At 37.0% G+C, this 17,519-nt stretch overlaps 1 protein-coding gene across 1 annotated transcript; it reads right to left on the reverse strand.

Annotated features, from left to right (window-relative positions):
* Positions 1 to 9,369: 9,369 nt before the first annotated feature.
* LOC139719658 (large ribosomal subunit protein uL15m-like) lies at positions 9,370 to 16,330 on the reverse strand. The gene is made up of 4 exons (XM_071631093.1): positions 16,214 to 16,330; positions 12,687 to 12,844; positions 10,734 to 10,899; positions 9,370 to 10,040 (listed from the first exon to the last, which is right to left on the reverse strand). The coding sequence occupies exons 1-4, from the start codon at positions 16,313 to 16,315 to the stop codon at positions 9,579 to 9,581; spliced, it is 888 nt and encodes a 295-aa protein (XP_071487194.1). The 5' UTR covers positions 16,316 to 16,330; the 3' UTR covers positions 9,370 to 9,578.
* Between the last annotated feature and the right edge of the window lie 1,189 nt (positions 16,331 to 17,519).

Consider the following 17,519-nt stretch of genomic DNA (forward strand, 5'->3'; position numbering starts at 1 on the left):
GAATATTCACGACAATTGAGTTGGCTTTACTATACAGGCGACATTCAACGTGTCCTGAGAACAAAATGCTTGAGTTTGATTATTTTTTTTCATCACATGAGCTTGAATTTCATGATGTGCATTTAACCAAATCAACTTGGATTTATGGTAATTTTAAAATAGATACGAACAGAAATCTGTCGCAGGTCTAAATGAAGAGTTAAAATGCAAAAACAGGTACACGTCCCTTAAGTATTAATCAGGATCATACTAGTAATATCTCACGGAGAAAAAAAAAAGTACAGGCCCTTCTGCACTCCTAGGCTACATTAAAAAAATGCTTTTGAAGATTATCAAAATTATCACATTTATCTAGGCCTATATTATTTCTTTGTTTTCAATAGATTCATCTTTTGTTGATAAAAAAAAGGATATACCCTTCATCGTTTTTTTGCATTTAAACTCTTCAACTTTATATATACCGACAGTTTTACATAGGGCCCTTCTTCTGTCAGACATGTTCTTTTCTCTTCTTCTTCTTCTTCTTCTCCTCCTTTTTTTCTTCTTCTTTAAATTCTTTCTTACTATTTTTCTCTGAACCTCCACAGTAAATTACGATAGCGAAGGAATTGGTATGTAAAATTAGAGGAGTGATCATGGTGCATCCGTAGCAGCAGCTAAATTAAATTTTTAGGCTCACTACACTGCAAAAAGTCCGGTGTTGAATAGTGAACACCGAGCTGGTGTTAAATTTTCGGTGCTCATTTACGGTGTTAAACTAACACCTCCGGGTGTCATTTCCAAATTTTAAACTGTTTTTTTGAAGAGTTTCTTAGTAACTGCACTTCTTGTTGATTTTTAATTTAAACAAGACGATCAAGAATTTTGCATTAAAATACTAGATTTTTGACAAAAAAAAGTGAAAATAAATTTGCACCAAAGTAACACCAGCTGGTGTGGTCTCTTATTGACGCTGGACGGGTGTTAAACCATTGATATTAACACCAACAAATATCAAATCAACACCGTGTGGTGTCATTTTTTAATTAACACCAGTACAGTGTCAAAATAGCACCAGATACAGTGTCAAATTAACACCAAGAAGTGTCAGGTGAACACTTTTCAACACCATCACAGTGCATTTTTAACACCTGTGGGTGTGGTCCTTTATTGAAGTTTGATCGGTGTTAGATTTAACACCACGGGTGTTAAATCTAACACCGATGTTTTTACAGAGTAGCTTGCAATAGACGAATAGTTTGAATACTTAAAAAAAAAAAAGAGAGAGAGACGAACGCCGCCCATAGTCTCAGGGGTTCTTTTTTGTTTTCACGGTCAGCATTAAAAAAAAAAAAACATAAATCTTTTCAATAATGCTATGGAGGCCTACTGCACTCATTTCATTACAAACAATGTATCTAGCCTATTATGATGCCTTTAGACTTATAATAATTTTATGTTTTTATTATTTTTGTTTTGTTTCACAGCAGTTTCAATCTCAATCCCGACATCTAGCTCATAAATGTGATTAAAATAGATTATCAGCTTTCTCCATACTATCTTACAATAAGTAGAAGTGTACCGTGATAGCCCACCAGGGCGTTGTGTGCAGTAATACAACCAGAACCAGAAGCAGAAGTGTGAGGGTGATAAGAAAAAGAGAGAGAGAGAGAGAGCTATCAAATTTTTATCATAATCATCAACGCGGTCTTATTTCACCCAGGTTAGCCAATCTGACAGTTTTTTTTTTCTCTCTTCGGATATAAAAACGCAACTATAACATAGGCCTACAACTAATGCCCGTCTGTGCAGTGTTTCTCCTCCGGGTCCATCCTTGCCCTCTCCCCAAGCATTATTTTAGTTCAATCTTGCAGTTAAAGTGAGGGAAAATATCTTCCCCAACACTGGCTAGCGATTGGCTTCGGGTGCGGTCAGTGCCGTATATATCGGCGCTGGGTGCGGTTTCACAAGAGCGCCATCTTTTGTTTTCCTGCAGCTGATAAGCAAGGGCAGCGGCTGGCGGTAATGATTATGATCAACTGTTACTTGAGAGTATTATTAGCTATTATAATAATTATATACTTTCTATCAGAGTGTTTTGGCTTTCCATCATTCAACAACATTACGTCAACTGATAGAACGTCAAAACCCCGAGGCCACGACATCTTCATGTGACATTTAAGGTGTCATGAATCAACACAAGTCAATAATAATCATTATAATTGTCATCAAGCCTTATATCCTCCTAACCAGACGAGTTCCTTTCAACAGCATAGCTATAAAGACGCCGTATGTATGTTCCAAACCGTCGTAATGCGATCTTGGGATAAAGAGCGTGGATTCCGCATTGATTTTATAAGTCCATTTATGTCAGAAATGATAAATGAGTTGAACCGCTGCTGGAATACAAATAGGATATTACTCTTTCATCAGTGAACTTTTATAGCGGCCACTTTATTTTCATGGGAAACTAGCGAATTTACGGTTTCGGGGTGCGAGTGATACGGACACCAGCCTTAAAGTGAATTCCTCTAATAATGCTGTATAGTAACAGTAGGACATACTCTGAACACTAATACTAACAGCTGTACTAAGATATTGATCTTTCGGTGGGGTCTACATCTATATAGTTGCGTGACAAAAATTAAACAAAATGATTTTTTTTTTTTTTTTTAGCACTACAGAACTCAGATGATGCATAATGCAGTAAGGCTGTAGAACAAAATATAGATCGCTGTAATATTAACGTTTCTGTGTTATTAAGACATAACTTTTGTTGTTTGCAATACATGTATTCTCATTTTTTTTTCACCTGATCTTGGCAGATAGTAATCTACAACAATTACCTTGTGCATACTTAAAGAGGAAATCCAGTCCAAATATGTTTAGTCTGATACGAAAGAACAGTCTTGAACAGTCAAAAATATAATGCAAATGGCAGAGTGAGCATGTCATCCCCTCACAACGTGCATAGTTTGTACGATGTACATAAAATTTCAAAGTTTTCAGTTTTTCATTCAAACGGAATTATGCCCGAGGCTCAAATCCTGACTATTCTGAAGTTGTTCAACCAGGAATAACATCTGATGTTTCATACTTCAGTTACAGAAACAATGAATTTCATATTTTTTTTTTGTACATGATCAATGGTAAATTGTGATGTTATGACATGGTCAGCTCACTCATTTGCATTTTCATATCCACTGTACAAAACATTTTGGGCAGAAATTAGCAAAACTTCAAAATTTCATAGCTTCCTTATTTTTCATCTAATTTCAGTCAAATTTTACCATTGAATTTGTAAGATTTTACTCTTTTTTAATCAGACTAACTAATTTTTAGACTGGATTTCCCCTTTAAGGTGCATAGAGGATGCTCCTCCCTCCCCTATCATACCTCCCCCCCCCCCTCAAAAAAAAAAGGTTTTTTTTTTTTTTTTTTTTTTTTTTTTTTTTTTTTTGCCAAGTGGATTTTTAGTGTCATGCAGAGTATAGAAGGCCAGATTATCTCTACCAACACAATTATCACAGGCTTTCTACATGTAGGTGCCTACATAAAAACAGGGCCGTATTCTGAGAGGTTATTAAGTGTCTGATTAGCACTTAATTACCGAATTGGTATTCTGAGAGCATGATTAAGTAGGGGTTATATTAACTACCATAGCAACAAGCGTTTTGGCGGGAAGGACCTACGCGTTTGCGCGTATCAATGCGCGCGCACCTCTGAGAGGACTTAATCACAGAGTTAATTACGAATCGGTATTCTGAGGGTGTACCGTTAGTGCACCAGTTTTCGACAGGTCCCAGATTTCGACACCCAGCAGATAATTCTTATTAAATTTTATACTCAATACAAACGTCTGACTTCAACAATCAACCAAGTTATCAATTACATTTCTAGTCTTATATAAACACCGTTTGTCACTTATCATCATAATCCGACGGTAGAATATTTAGGAGAAAAGCAACACAGTGTCAGCAGAAATTTTGATGTCGGCCATCATTTTAGGTGTTCAAACAATATGACGCATTTTGTAAACATCGCCGTAAAATGAAATTCACCCATGCCGGTTATCTTACTTTAGTATCAGTTTGTTTGCCAAATCCTGATGTTTGATTTCATAATCGAGTTTAGTAATTTCATGGCTGAATTCGTGATAAATGAGCAAACTTGTAGAAAGAGTTGGCTTTGAGAATGTGGCACCAGATTTCGACATTCCCATTATAAGCAGTGTTGCCAGGTCCCAACAGAGTAAAATCACCAAAAGGCTTGCAAAAAATCACCAAAAGCCATCAAAAATCACCAAATTTGGAAGAGCGTAGGTAAGGCTTTAATTTCAAGACAAAATTGTATCAATAAACCTTTATCAAACACTCTGCGCGAGTCTCGGTGCAATTTTCGGCGCGCCGTAGTCACACACACTAAGTGCAAAATGTGTACGATGTGTATGGACATATGACTATGAGTGTTTGTGTGTGTCGCTGTGACAAAAAAGGGGCACATGTTATGTTTCTGCAGGAAATAAGGGGAAAACTTTGGGCAAAATGCATTTTCCTTTTCAATTAGTGTGATTATTTTTCATCGGTCTAAAAATCACCAAAAAGTTACCAAAAATCACCAAATTTTGATTTGGTTACCAGGCTAAAATTTTGTCACCAAACAACTTCAAAAATCACCAAATTTCACCCTTTTTGGTTCCCGAAATCACCATCTGGCAACACTGATTATAAGACACGTTATAGAGGAAACAACAAGTTCTTGCGCCGGTACTTTGCTGGTTTGCGTCCACAATGCAGTGTACGCATACTGCACGCGCCATGTGATTTAAATGCGTGATGCGCGCTGTGATTGTGTCGAAAAATGATGCTGGGTGTCGAAATCTGATGCCAGCGACGGCGTGACGGAAATCGCTTAAATTGAACACGAGTGCATTCAAATTGGAATTCGTTCAAGGCATATTATTATTGGCCTTTGTAGCTCAACTTCATATCGAAATTCCGAGGTAAAACGGTGCAGTATTGATGGTAAACAAGGAAATGTGCTAAAGTGTCGAAAACCGGTACCCTTACTGTAATTAAGTATGAAAGTTAATGAAAAACTTAATGATACCAAAGAGTGTCATTAACTACTCCGATATCAAGCATTACATCGCGTTTTCTCTGCCACAACGATGCTTACCGTCTTCGGTAACCGAGGAGCGGTTGAATCTTGTTACCATGGTATCCATAGAATTCAGAGAAAAAAAAAGAAATAAAGCCGATCTTCGAGGAAGTTTGTCATTTTATGTGAGCAAAGAGGTTGAGATCTTCGCGTGCGTAGGTGAGGGGTTGTAATCAAATACCCGAGTGTGCGCACGGAGCTCTTGGGTTGTAATTACAGGGGACGTGCAGGAGCGCGCATTGAGGGCATATTTGCGCGTATAGTCATCATTTTGGCTTCTAACAACGCGTCTGATTGGATGGAATAACAATTAGATGGGAGGGACCTAAGATAATTACAGGGGACTTAATCATACCTTAATTACGTCCTCAGAATACCGATTTTGCCCATGACTAAGGGCCTATTAACTTCACGACTTAATCACGAAGTTAATTACAGACTTAATTACGACCTCAGAATACCACCCCTGCATTTCATTTTGTTTTAGTTCTTTCTCATGCTGTCATTCCTGCGAGTATAGACAATATAAGCTATTCTTTGAATAAAATCTTAGTGCATCCTTAACATATCATTATCAACCTTGATCCACGGACATATTAATGACTATTATTTATGGCTGCGGGACAGATGAGATGACTGAGTTAAGGAGATAGATAAAAAATAAATAAATGGGTAGATAAGTAGATTGAGTGACAAATTGTGAAGATAGATTGCTGTGATGTGAACTGAGATGAATGTGAATTAGTGAGAGCATAAAAACCCCTTGGACTTGTTCCAAATTACGGCTTTGATATTTCCAACTAACATAACTTTTCTCAAGCACCTATATCGATAGCAGCATTGTCATAATTGCCCAGAGTTGTGATCCAGATTGGGTATGTTGCCAATTAGACGGAAGCAGAGAGAGACAGTGTGGGGGGGGGGGGGGGTAAGAAAGATACGGAGAAAAGAATGTAATAGTCTCCATTTCATAGCAGATTACAAAATGAGCTGTTATCTACAGTGTGTCACATATTTTGCATGGTCTCAGTTATTGATCCCTTACATTCCAGTCAGATTGACTTATGTTTTGTATTAAGGCACAAATTTTGACCATGGATTTTTGCATTTAACATTATACAGTGCACTCCTGTTACAACGAACACGGTTATAACGAAATTTCGTTATAACGAAGTAAATCTTCTGGTCCCAAAATTATCACCATTAAAGTCTATGGTACAAAATTCGCTTATAACGAACACGGTTATAGCGAAATTTCCGTTATAACGAAGTCTTTTCCGAGCGCCGCAGACAAAGAAAAACAAAAGAAATGTGCTCCGTTATAACGAAATGCGAATTGCTTTCGAAAATACGTAGTAGCGGAACAAACATTTATAGCGTCTCTGCATGGGTGAACGCTTCATACCACTGTGTGTTGGCTGCTTGTGTCACGCACAGATTCTGAGGGGAACTTGCGTTTATTATTGTGATACAGTTATCCCATCAAATTTCACATAGCTTTCCAGTGTATGATGAGTATTCGGCAAACAGAATATGATATAATATATACGCGGTTTCCTTGTTTTCGTCATATATTGTATTTGTTCGGTTATAACGAAATTTCGTTATAACGAAAGAAAACTGCCGGTCCCGAGCATTTCGTTATAACGGGAGTGCACTGTACTTTTGTCATGTGTTAGACTTGTGCTTGTTTTCCTCTGAGTCAATGGAGTACAATGTATATTCCCTTCTCTCCCTCTCTGTTTCTCTCTCCAAAAATAATACAGATGTATTCTTATATACATATACATGTACATGTACATGTACATGTATTTCAATCATTTTCTTTGTTTTCTTTCCTACAGATTCAATATTGAATAAGGTGTATCTCAAACTGATTAAAGTGTAGATACAGTTTTTGCATTCTCTTCACATATAGACACATTATGACGAAATTGAATGCAAGAATAGATAAATGCCATTTTCAAAGCTTTTTAAGTAAGGGCATCATGAGAGAGAAAAATATATTGATAAAATGGATATGCCTGTTTCTGCATCTGAACTCTTCCTATTTGTATGTGTGAGTGTGTGTGTGTGTGTGTGTGTGTGATATTTATAGCATATATATTATCTTCTCCCCAATCTGCCTCTTTTTCTCAAAATGCAGCTTTTAGTTGAGAAACCACAACTGCCTCAACATGAAGAGTTTGTTTGCAAAAACCGATAAGTCCATATTTGCCAAATGGAGATATTTGCGATTAAAGGTCAAGAAAAATAAAAAGAATAATAAGAAAATTTTTGCTTCTTTTGACCATAACTTCAAAAATGTACCTTTATATGTAGTGACCAATATATCATATAAAAGGTATTATTTCGTACTTTATGACAGAGACCGCACTTCAAAATCTTCAAAAATGGACTTACCAGTTTTTGCAAACAAACTCTTCACATGGAACAGGTACATGTATTATCAAAGAAATGCAACCAAATAATGCTCTAGCTTCTCCCATGCCCCCCCCCCCCCTCCACATCTTCAAAAATGGACTTACCAGTTTTTGCAAACAAACTCTTCACATGGAACAGGTACATGTATTATCAAAGAAATGCACCCAAATAATGCTCTAGCTTCTCTCATGCCCACTCCCCCCACACGCACACAAACACACTTGTACATGTTTAAAGAGTTTGTTCGCAAAAACCGATAAGTCCATTTTTTAAGATTTTGAAATACAGTCTCTGTCATAAAGTACAAAATAATACCTTTTAAATGATATATTGGTCACTACATATAAAGGTACATTTTGAAGTTATGGTCAAAAGAAGCAAAAATTTCTTATTATTCTCTTTATTTTTCTTGACCTTTAATCGCAAATATCTCCATTTGGCAAATATGGACTTATCGGATTTTGCGAACAAACTCTTTATGTACTTTCCTCATAATGTAAATGGATACACAAACATCGAGGGGAAAACACATCCAAACAAAAAGTTCCTGTTCTAGTGAACACGAGCCTTCAATGTCAAAATGTGTGTATGCCACACATTATGTATCTGTAAGGTATCCAGTTTATTTCTTTCTCCCTACAGCATGTGGCCTTCCCAATGCAGTCAATATGATCAATCTAAGGTCTTCTACATTGTACCATGATTCCCAAAGTTAAATTCTGGCTTGAATGACACATATCACTGTCACCATTATGATAGAACATGTAACCCATATTTGCTTTAATTAATTGGTACGTAAAACCAATTAAAACTGAATAAAACATGTTGAAGGACAGCAAACCTGATGAGGGTCTCTATTTCGTGATTTGTGCAGCATGCCAGAAATAATATTTTCCAGGGTTCTTTTTTTTTTCTTCAAATTTTTTATCACAACATCTCATCTTTCTTAAGGACAACAATGATAACGGATGAAAACATCAAAGGACTTAAAAAAATACAATATTAATGCTTTCACTGTAATTCTCAAGGAAGGCATATCATACCTGCGTGCATTTATACCCTAAGATACTGGCCATTTCTTCTTTTTTTTTTTTTTTTTTTTTTACTTCCAGTAAGTTGAATTTGTGTGAGGTGGACTACAGTTGAACATGAGGTTTATAAATGAGAACAAGTACATTAGGCAGAATGTTTCATGATTAATCCCGATGGAATCCCCTTATCTTAGCTCAATTTTCCACTAATGATTAAATCTCGTGAACATTATTTGCCATTTCTTTCGCATTTTTCAATATCACAGACAGTTCATTTCCTTTCAAACAGTATCAAAGAGAACTCATCACCCATGCGATATAAAATTTCTTCTTCTTCTCCTCCTTCTTCTAAAGTATGGCACAATGTGCCTGGTTGATACCGTTTGATGACTATTGCTAGTCAAGTGGGACAAACCGCAAGGTGTCAATCCAGTGCTCGATACTCAATATCATTCATAAGAGCCTAACCTGCCCAGTGTGTGAATACTGTCCCACCCCCATTAACCAACCCCCCCCCAAAAAAAAAACAAAAACAAAAACAAAAACAAAATAAACAAACAAAAAAACAAACAAACAATCCTGCATAAAAACAATAATAATAATCAGAGAAGGCAAGTAACAAAAATCCATACACAAGAAATGCATCTAAAAGTCAGTGGTAAATTATAAACGTAAACTATAATTAAAGACCTTCAATCATATTGTACTTTCCTTCTGCACAACTTAATAGAGTACAAATGTATTTTGCTGAAAGCACCCACAAGTGTATCTCCTTACTGCTTCTTACAAAACTGAAGACTCTAGGTCATGTGAAAGCTAATAATAATGCATGTTCTCTCGGTAAACTTCCCAGACTTGAAGACTTTTCACCAGAGCACAAATACAGCATCTATTTTCTTTTCAGTTCAATCAGTCCATTTGCAGAATGTCACTACTGTGTCCATATGATAATGACAAAAGCTGCAAAATGTAACTGGGGTGTGACTATGACTTGTAATATTCCTGCAGTTCTTCATCTGCTGGTTTTAAGACTGTCCTGTCTGCCAGGTTGACTACCCAGCCTGGCTGGAGTCCAAAAAACACCTGCCTCGGATCCTTCCTCATTCTAAGCATCTCCCTCTGCGGGTTGCTCGTGAGGTCGGGAAGGACGTAACCGTGCTTCCGCGCGAGATCCAGCCGGGCTTTGCGGACTTTGTCTGGGTCGGCAAGGTAGCCGCGGTTCGCTGGATCAGTGTAGAAGTTGACGAGGTCCTTGGGCGGCAGAGCACGTCGAGGGATGGGCTTCCCCTGCAGGAAGAACTGTAAGGGATACGCCAGGGCATCCAAACTGACTGGATCGTAAAAGCCGGTTGTTACAACACCACCGCATCGCTCGATCGCTGTGATGGCCAGTTCTGATGTGTGCTGTACCTCAATGTTGATTTGGGCTTCAAAATTATCTAGTCCCTACAAGGAAGAGAATAAAAATGAATTGACACTTTGTTGATACATGCCTTGAAAGCTAAACTTTTCTTACTATTGTAAATCAGACACAATTCAGTCATTGAGCTAAAAAGTTTGATATTATATGAAACCATTTCAAATTAAGTTTTCTAATTATTACAAACCCTCATTAAAATGGACACCCATGGTTGATAAATAAATATATTTTACATTTGTGAGGATTTTAAACAGTCACAACACATTAAACATACATGTTCTTAAAAAGAGATCAGCTTTTACAGTTACTGGAAAATTCAGGACCGCCAAAGTCACTTGATTATGAGTGAGCATTGCCTGGTTGATAACTAGCTTGTTATAAGAGGTTTTCCCCGTACTGGGGAAATTTCTTCTCAATTCATGAGAAATCTTTTTTAATCTGCACTTGTCCTAGTATGGGAATCGCCTGTATATAACACAGTGCACTCCCGCTATAACGAACACGGTTATAATGAAATTCTGGATACAGTGAAGTATAAATTCAGGCCGCAACATTATCAGCTCTATGATTTTTATCGTTCATTTGTTTGGTTATAACAAAATTTTGATATAACGAAAGAACACTGCCTGTTCCATGGACTTTGTTGTAACTGGAGTTCATTGAATTTTTCCCCCCTTACTTCCACTCCTATAGGGTGACAAGGAACTTGTCTCACAAACCTCATGCAGCAAGTTGATCCCATAGTGTCTGTCTTTGATGTTGATGTTGATTGCCCCTGAGTTGACCAGGGAGGTGACGTCGATTGGTTGGTCTGGGTCAACTCGACCGACATCAATCAGGTACTGGAGTTTGGCGAGGGAAAGTGGCATGTACTGCCTCCTCAAGCTGAATGAACGGAAAATGAATAACATTGGATGTTGATGAATGCACAAAAAGAAATACAGTGGAAACTCGATATAACGAGATGGTCGGGACCGAGTCATTTTCCTCGTTATAGCCGATATCTCGTTATATCAGTAGGCATAAAAGAAGGCATAAAATAAAGACATTAATTTGCACATGTGGGACTACCCATCATATTTCAATCAATACTGATAACTTGCCGATATTGTGTGAGGGAATTACTCACCTTTATGGGTAAGAAGATGTTTTTCGCCAAGGATATCCAATATCAAGAATGTGTTTCTTATTAATTGTAGATGTTTGAATTTGTAAATTTATATAGCTTGCGATTGTATCAAGATCGTCTGTGGATTGGTATGTGGTTATCGTATGAGTGTGTGTAGTGTGGAAAGCTTGAATATGGTCTGCACAATGCTGTGTGTGTATGTGACACATTCTGTATGTACATTATGACTGCGTGTGTGTGAAGACGGGGAATTCCCTAAGTAGAAGGCCAATCACAGCATCAGATTGCCTCACACCTGCTAAACGTCATGATGATGTCATGTATACATATGGCCGTCCCACCACATTCTCTGCATGTATCAGTGTGCGTGCCGACGCACACACTTCACACGTACAACATGCAGTGCTAGCTGGAGTGCACTGAAGAAAATGATTATGTGTATACAAGACAGTTTTTGGCGCATCAAGCTTTACAATCTCGGAAGATGATAGCACAGGCGAAGTAAAGCTTTACCGAAGGCATTTTGCTTTACCTCGCTATAGCAGGTTTGATTTACTACGTTTTTCTTTGTTTGGAAGTCACAAAATTTATCTCGTTATAGCAGTTATTTCGTTATAGCCGATCTCGCTATAAGAGTAGCATTTTACATAGACTTGTGTGGAAGGAAATTTGGGACCGAGAACATTTCCTCGTTATAACCGATATCTCGTTATAGCAGTGTTCGTTATACCGAGTTTCCCCTGTATGAATTCAGCAATGAAAACAATACATATATTGCACATACGGAAGTGTATAAATACATAGTTTCTTTCTTTCTCCTCCCAAAATAAGATAGTGTTTAGTGGGTGCCAACAGCATTTTAGTGATAGTCACAAAGGATAAAAAGGACCACATACTACTGTCTATCACTCTATGTCCTCCCTTGTAAAATAGTGAGGTATTTTGTAATTTTGTTCGTCAAAACAAGACAAAGAATGTCATCATTCTACTGGCAAAAATGCTGCCTTAGCATCACAAAAGTTAATAGGAAGGGATGAAATGTACACTGAAGATATTAAAGGAATGGTATAGTTTTGGTTGAGAGGGGGATTCAGATTTTAACTTTTTGCAAGATAACTAAAAACCCCTTATGTGAAATATGAAAGAGCATACAATTCTAAGAAGTATTTGAAGTTTATTTGGTGAATATTGGTTTTAGAATGGCTGAGATATCCAAAAACAAGGTACATGTACATACAAAACAAAGTGTTCCTAATGAAAGATGGGTCCCATCCTTTATTTGGTCTCTTTGTTTTTGGATATCTCAGCCATTTCACACAAACATTTTTCATCAATTACACTTTGAATTCCTCTTTAATAGAATTGTGTGCTCTTTCATATCTTATAGAGGTTTCTCATTATCTCTCAAAAAGTTGGAAACCTGCATGAGCCCCATTGCAACCAAAACTGTACCATCACTTTACTACAGGTATAATGGGTATGTGTGCACAAGTTGTCACAACTTACAAGAGAAGCTTGTAAATTGCAAAGACAGAACACTTACTGGTAGTCCTTGTAATAAGGGTATTTAGGGATCCTGAGATAGAAGGGGGTCTGTCCTCCCTCAAATCCAATCCTGGGCTTTGTACCTCTCATCCCTTGACCACTCTTACCACGCCCACTCATTCCTCCGGTGTGCTGGCCTCGCCCCCTGCGATTTTCCTGTAGACACAAAGGAACATATCACTAACAATTGTATTACATATTTGGAGAACACCATACATTTCACTGTTGGAAAAGTGTATAGTACACTGTACAGACAGAAATTTAGGATGTACAAGCCTCTACATGTACAGTACATTATGAAGCCTGTCTATTATATGGTATAGTACCCGGTATTGGTAGAGATGAGAATTGAGCTTTTAACTTTTTGCGAGATACCGAGAAACCTTTATGAAATAGTACAGACCATTTATTATTCTAAGAGGAATTCAAAGTTTTTGATGAAAATCTGTTTTGGAATGGCTGAAACATCCAAAAACAAGTAAAACAAAGTGATCGTAATAAAAGGTGGGTCCTACCTTTTATAAAGAGTACTCTGTATTGGATATCTCAGCCATTTCAAAACCAATTTTCATCAAATGTTGAATTCCTCTTGGAATCACATGCTCTTTTATATTCATATTTCATAAAAGGTTTCTCATTACCTCACCAAAAAATGTTAGAAACCTGAAGTTAGGTCTCAAAACTCTCTTAAACCAAAAATATATGATCCCTTTAAACATGGTAAATCTCACATACGTGTACTTGGTATTCTTAAAGTAAACTCTGTGCACTCTGTAGGATCACACCATACATCATACATGCCTTGTACATGATGTTTTTGTATATTCTGATGATTTTTTGTTGTTATTGAGATGGCACTTGGTTCCAGGTTGGACACGACACTGAAATAACAATTGAAATTGATGACAACAATGGACCCAATGGTGCATAGATGAAATGACGCATACATGTCACTTCTTTTTTTTATCATTGTCTATGCTATAAAGGGTGTGTACAGTTCTGGTCAAGGTGAGGATTTAGCTTTTAACGTTTTGCGAGATATTCAGAAACCACTCTATGAGATGTCAAAAAGCATGCAAATCTAAGGGGTATCAAAAGTTTATTTGATGAAATTCGTTTTTGAAATGGCTGTGATATCCAAAAACAAGGTAAAACTAGAAATGTCGCTATGGCGACTGGTATGCCTCCGCCATAATGCATGATTCTCCTAATAGGTCTATAGTACATGTGGACAATGTGTGATTACATTTTCACAAAATTGGCAAAATATTAAAATGACATGTTTGTCACAAATGTATTGAATGTTTACCTTCCTTGACCTATGTTTATTGGATGAATAGGAGAGCATGTATTTGGGGATTTAAGAACTTTAACTTGACTTTGACCATTTCATAAGTTTATGCACTGAGTAATTTTCAAGGTATGGAGAAAAAGCGCAATTTCTGTATTGAACAGTAAATTGTTATCATTTTCATCTGGCCTTTGATTTATAAGAGAATCACTGTCAGGCAGAACATACATAAATTCAGCATGTTCTAAGTTTCAAGATAACTTGAGCCACTTCTGAGATATGGAGAAAGAATTAAGTTCAGCACTTTCACTTGATCTTTGACCTTTTGACCTTTGACCTTCTTGGCAAAAAAAAATCCCAGAGAATCTCTATTGGGTTATACATGCATACATCAAGTTAAAAAAAAAAAAAAAGTCCTGCTGGCATTGCATAAACATAAGGAAAATAGTAAAATTTTGAAGTATTGCCCTTGACCTTTGACCCCTGACCTTTGACCCCATGAACCCTAAATTCCCTAGATAACCACTGCCAGTCAGTAGATGCATATATATACTATGTTCCATGAAGATACCTTGAACAATTTCCAAGATACAGAGAAAAAAGTGAAAATTTAACATTTTATTTGACCTTTTGACCTTTGACCTTTTGACCTCATGACCCCAAACTTTCACCAGAGAATCTTAATTGGGTAGTTCATGTATACACTAAGTTTCCAGAAAATATCTTCAGGCATTGCATAGATATGGGGGAAATAGTAAAATTTTAAGCATTTGACCTTGACCTTTTGACCTTTGACCTTGAGCATGTGCACCCAAAAGTTGATAGGCACAACTTCACCCCCTAATACACATACATGCCAAGTTTCATTAGGATACCTCAAAAGGTTTTGGTAGTTACCCTGTCCACAAAATTCATTACAGACGGACGGAAGGACGGACGGACGGACGGACGGAAAGACGGACGGACGGACGGACGGACAACCCGAAAACATAATGCCTCCGGCACCACTTCGTGGCGGAGGCATAAAAAGAGATCCTAATAAAAGGCGTGGCCTGTCGCCTTTTATTATTATCACCTCTTTGGATATCTCAGCCATTTGAAAACCAATTTTTATCAAATAAATGTTGAATCCTTCTTAAAATTACATGCTCTTTCATATTTCATAAGAGGCTTCTCATTATCTCACTTAGGAATGTTCAAAACATGAATCCCCACCTCAACCAGTACTGTACAGTCCCTTTAAATGATAGTCATACAATGTACTATCATACTCAATGGATTACTGGAATCAGAGATAAGACTAAGACTAGAGGCTCTAGACTAGACTAGAGCCCAGAGGTTTGGAGAGAGGAGAACATCTGCAAATTTAGACATTTATTCCGGAGTAATAGACTAACAATAGTAACATGGTATTTCAGTATTTGATTGTGTAAATTTATTTACTTCAGTATACTAAAACAAAACCAGAAATTTTTCAGGTGCATGAAACTGTCGCAAATTCCTCAAGAAACTGAACTGAAGACAATGAAGTAAAGTTTATGCATATGATTTGTGAAGGTAAAATGCAGCGAATGTTTGTGTCTACACAATCCAGTAGGCAGTAGAAACCTAGTCAGTACATGTACGATGTAGTTGTATTCTAAAGCCTGGCTAGGTCCATAAATTTACTTGCACTTGCTTGCTTGCAGAAAGTGGGATCATCGGAGCCTGTGGAGGGCATTAATTTAATTTACATTTACATCGTAGGGACGTTGACGTACTAGTACAACTTCGTACAACTGTACGTGTACATGTACATGTATCACTATCACATAACATAACCATGCACAGTCCTGCCCTGTCGCTGTATACAAGTGCCGTGCGCGTGCTTCGGCCCTGGGTTGGGAAATTCAATTCAATTCAATTCAATTTATTTGTTCAATTCCACCAAGAAAACAAATTACAGAAATTGTAATACCTATTGGGTGAAGACAAGAAATCAATGATTACACAAACATGACAGATAGCTAAAAAGAGTTAACATATACTAGTACATGAGGTGGAAAAGACTCAACTGCACTAACGTTAGGCCTATCCAGTTTACCTACCTACCTGCTGAGCAGCACAAACATATATTGACGGGACTACGGACATTTATGGGCAATCGCTGCTGATGCTGCGATAGCGTGACGGAGTTTCTGGATTAGCCAGCATTACACACCAAAATCGTTATCCCTCTTGAAATAAAAACTTACATTCTTTTTGGCTCCAGGATTGTTTCTTAGATTGTTGAGGGCAACTCTCGGCATACCTCTTACAATTTCAAGAGCTCGTCTTACTCCTTCAGTTTTCGACATGCTGAATCTGAATCTGCTCTATCTGAACTTCAATAACCAACCCGGTACCCGAGTAGATGAAGATACAGGTAGTACAATTACATGCACACGTACCCTATCCTACCGCAGCGCGCGCCATGGCCATACGATAAAAAGTTAAAGCATAGTGTCTTTCAATATGTAAGAAAAAAATGACATCTTCGCTTTGTTATACTAGTATACTCAGTTGCTAAATGATCTTAATATGGTAAATTAATGGTAATTGGTATATAGTAAAGTAAACACACAATCATCATCATTAAATTGTTGACATTATTTGTCATTTACGATCTTGCATGTTAGAGTTTATTACTCTGTATAATGCCATAGTTATGCCTCATTTAATGTACTGTAATGTAGCTTGGGGAAATACAGCTGTACTTATAAGACTCATATAGATAAGTTGATTGTTCTTCAGAAAAAAATCTGTAGTAAGGTATATTAAAAATTCAAACTATATATAGAAGTCCAAGTTTGCCATTGTTTATTCAACTTCATATTTTACCATTTGAAAAATTAGTTATCTTGAGTTGCTTGATTTTTATGTTTAAGACACAAGGTGATCCGAAATCTTTCATGAAGGATGTCATGCTTATAATACGCGTAAACGTAATCTCATTCATCAACCCTTTGTAAGAACTCAAACTGCCCAAAATTCATTTGTATATGTTTGTATTAGAGAATGGAATAATTTGCCATTGAGAATTTGGTCAGCCTCAACACTATCCAACTTTAAACTTTAAATGTCGCATCTATCTTGAGGGAAATTTGTAAAACAAGAATTGATCAGGGAAGCTGAATTTAAAAGTATAGTAAAATCGAAAGTATCTTTCTGCAATTTCATGTGAACTACATGTGCATGAGCGTTTTTGTGACACGTGTTGTGATTGAATGTGTGTGTGTGTGTTTGTGTGTGTGTGTGTGCTTGTGTTGCATCTGTCCTATGTAAATATGTTACTATTATACTTCTTGTTAATATGTTTAAAACTTTAGTATATTTTGTTTTATATGTTTATCCGGGGCCCCTTTTTTACAAGCTCTGCTTCTTTTGGGGTCCCAAACCATTCATTATTCTTAATGCTGTATCCTTTTGTAAAATGTCAAATGTTTAATGAATTGGTTAAATAAACTTGAACTTGAACTTGAACTATTATTAGACCCCTATAGAAAATGAAAAAGGCAATGA

Source organism: Diadema antillarum, unplaced genomic scaffold (assembly GCF_040938485.1).
Source record: "Diadema antillarum isolate AM-2024a unplaced genomic scaffold, OU_Dant_1.0 scf00000001, whole genome shotgun sequence".
NCBI classification, from domain to species: domain Eukaryota; kingdom Metazoa; phylum Echinodermata; class Echinoidea; order Diadematoida; family Diadematidae; genus Diadema; species Diadema antillarum.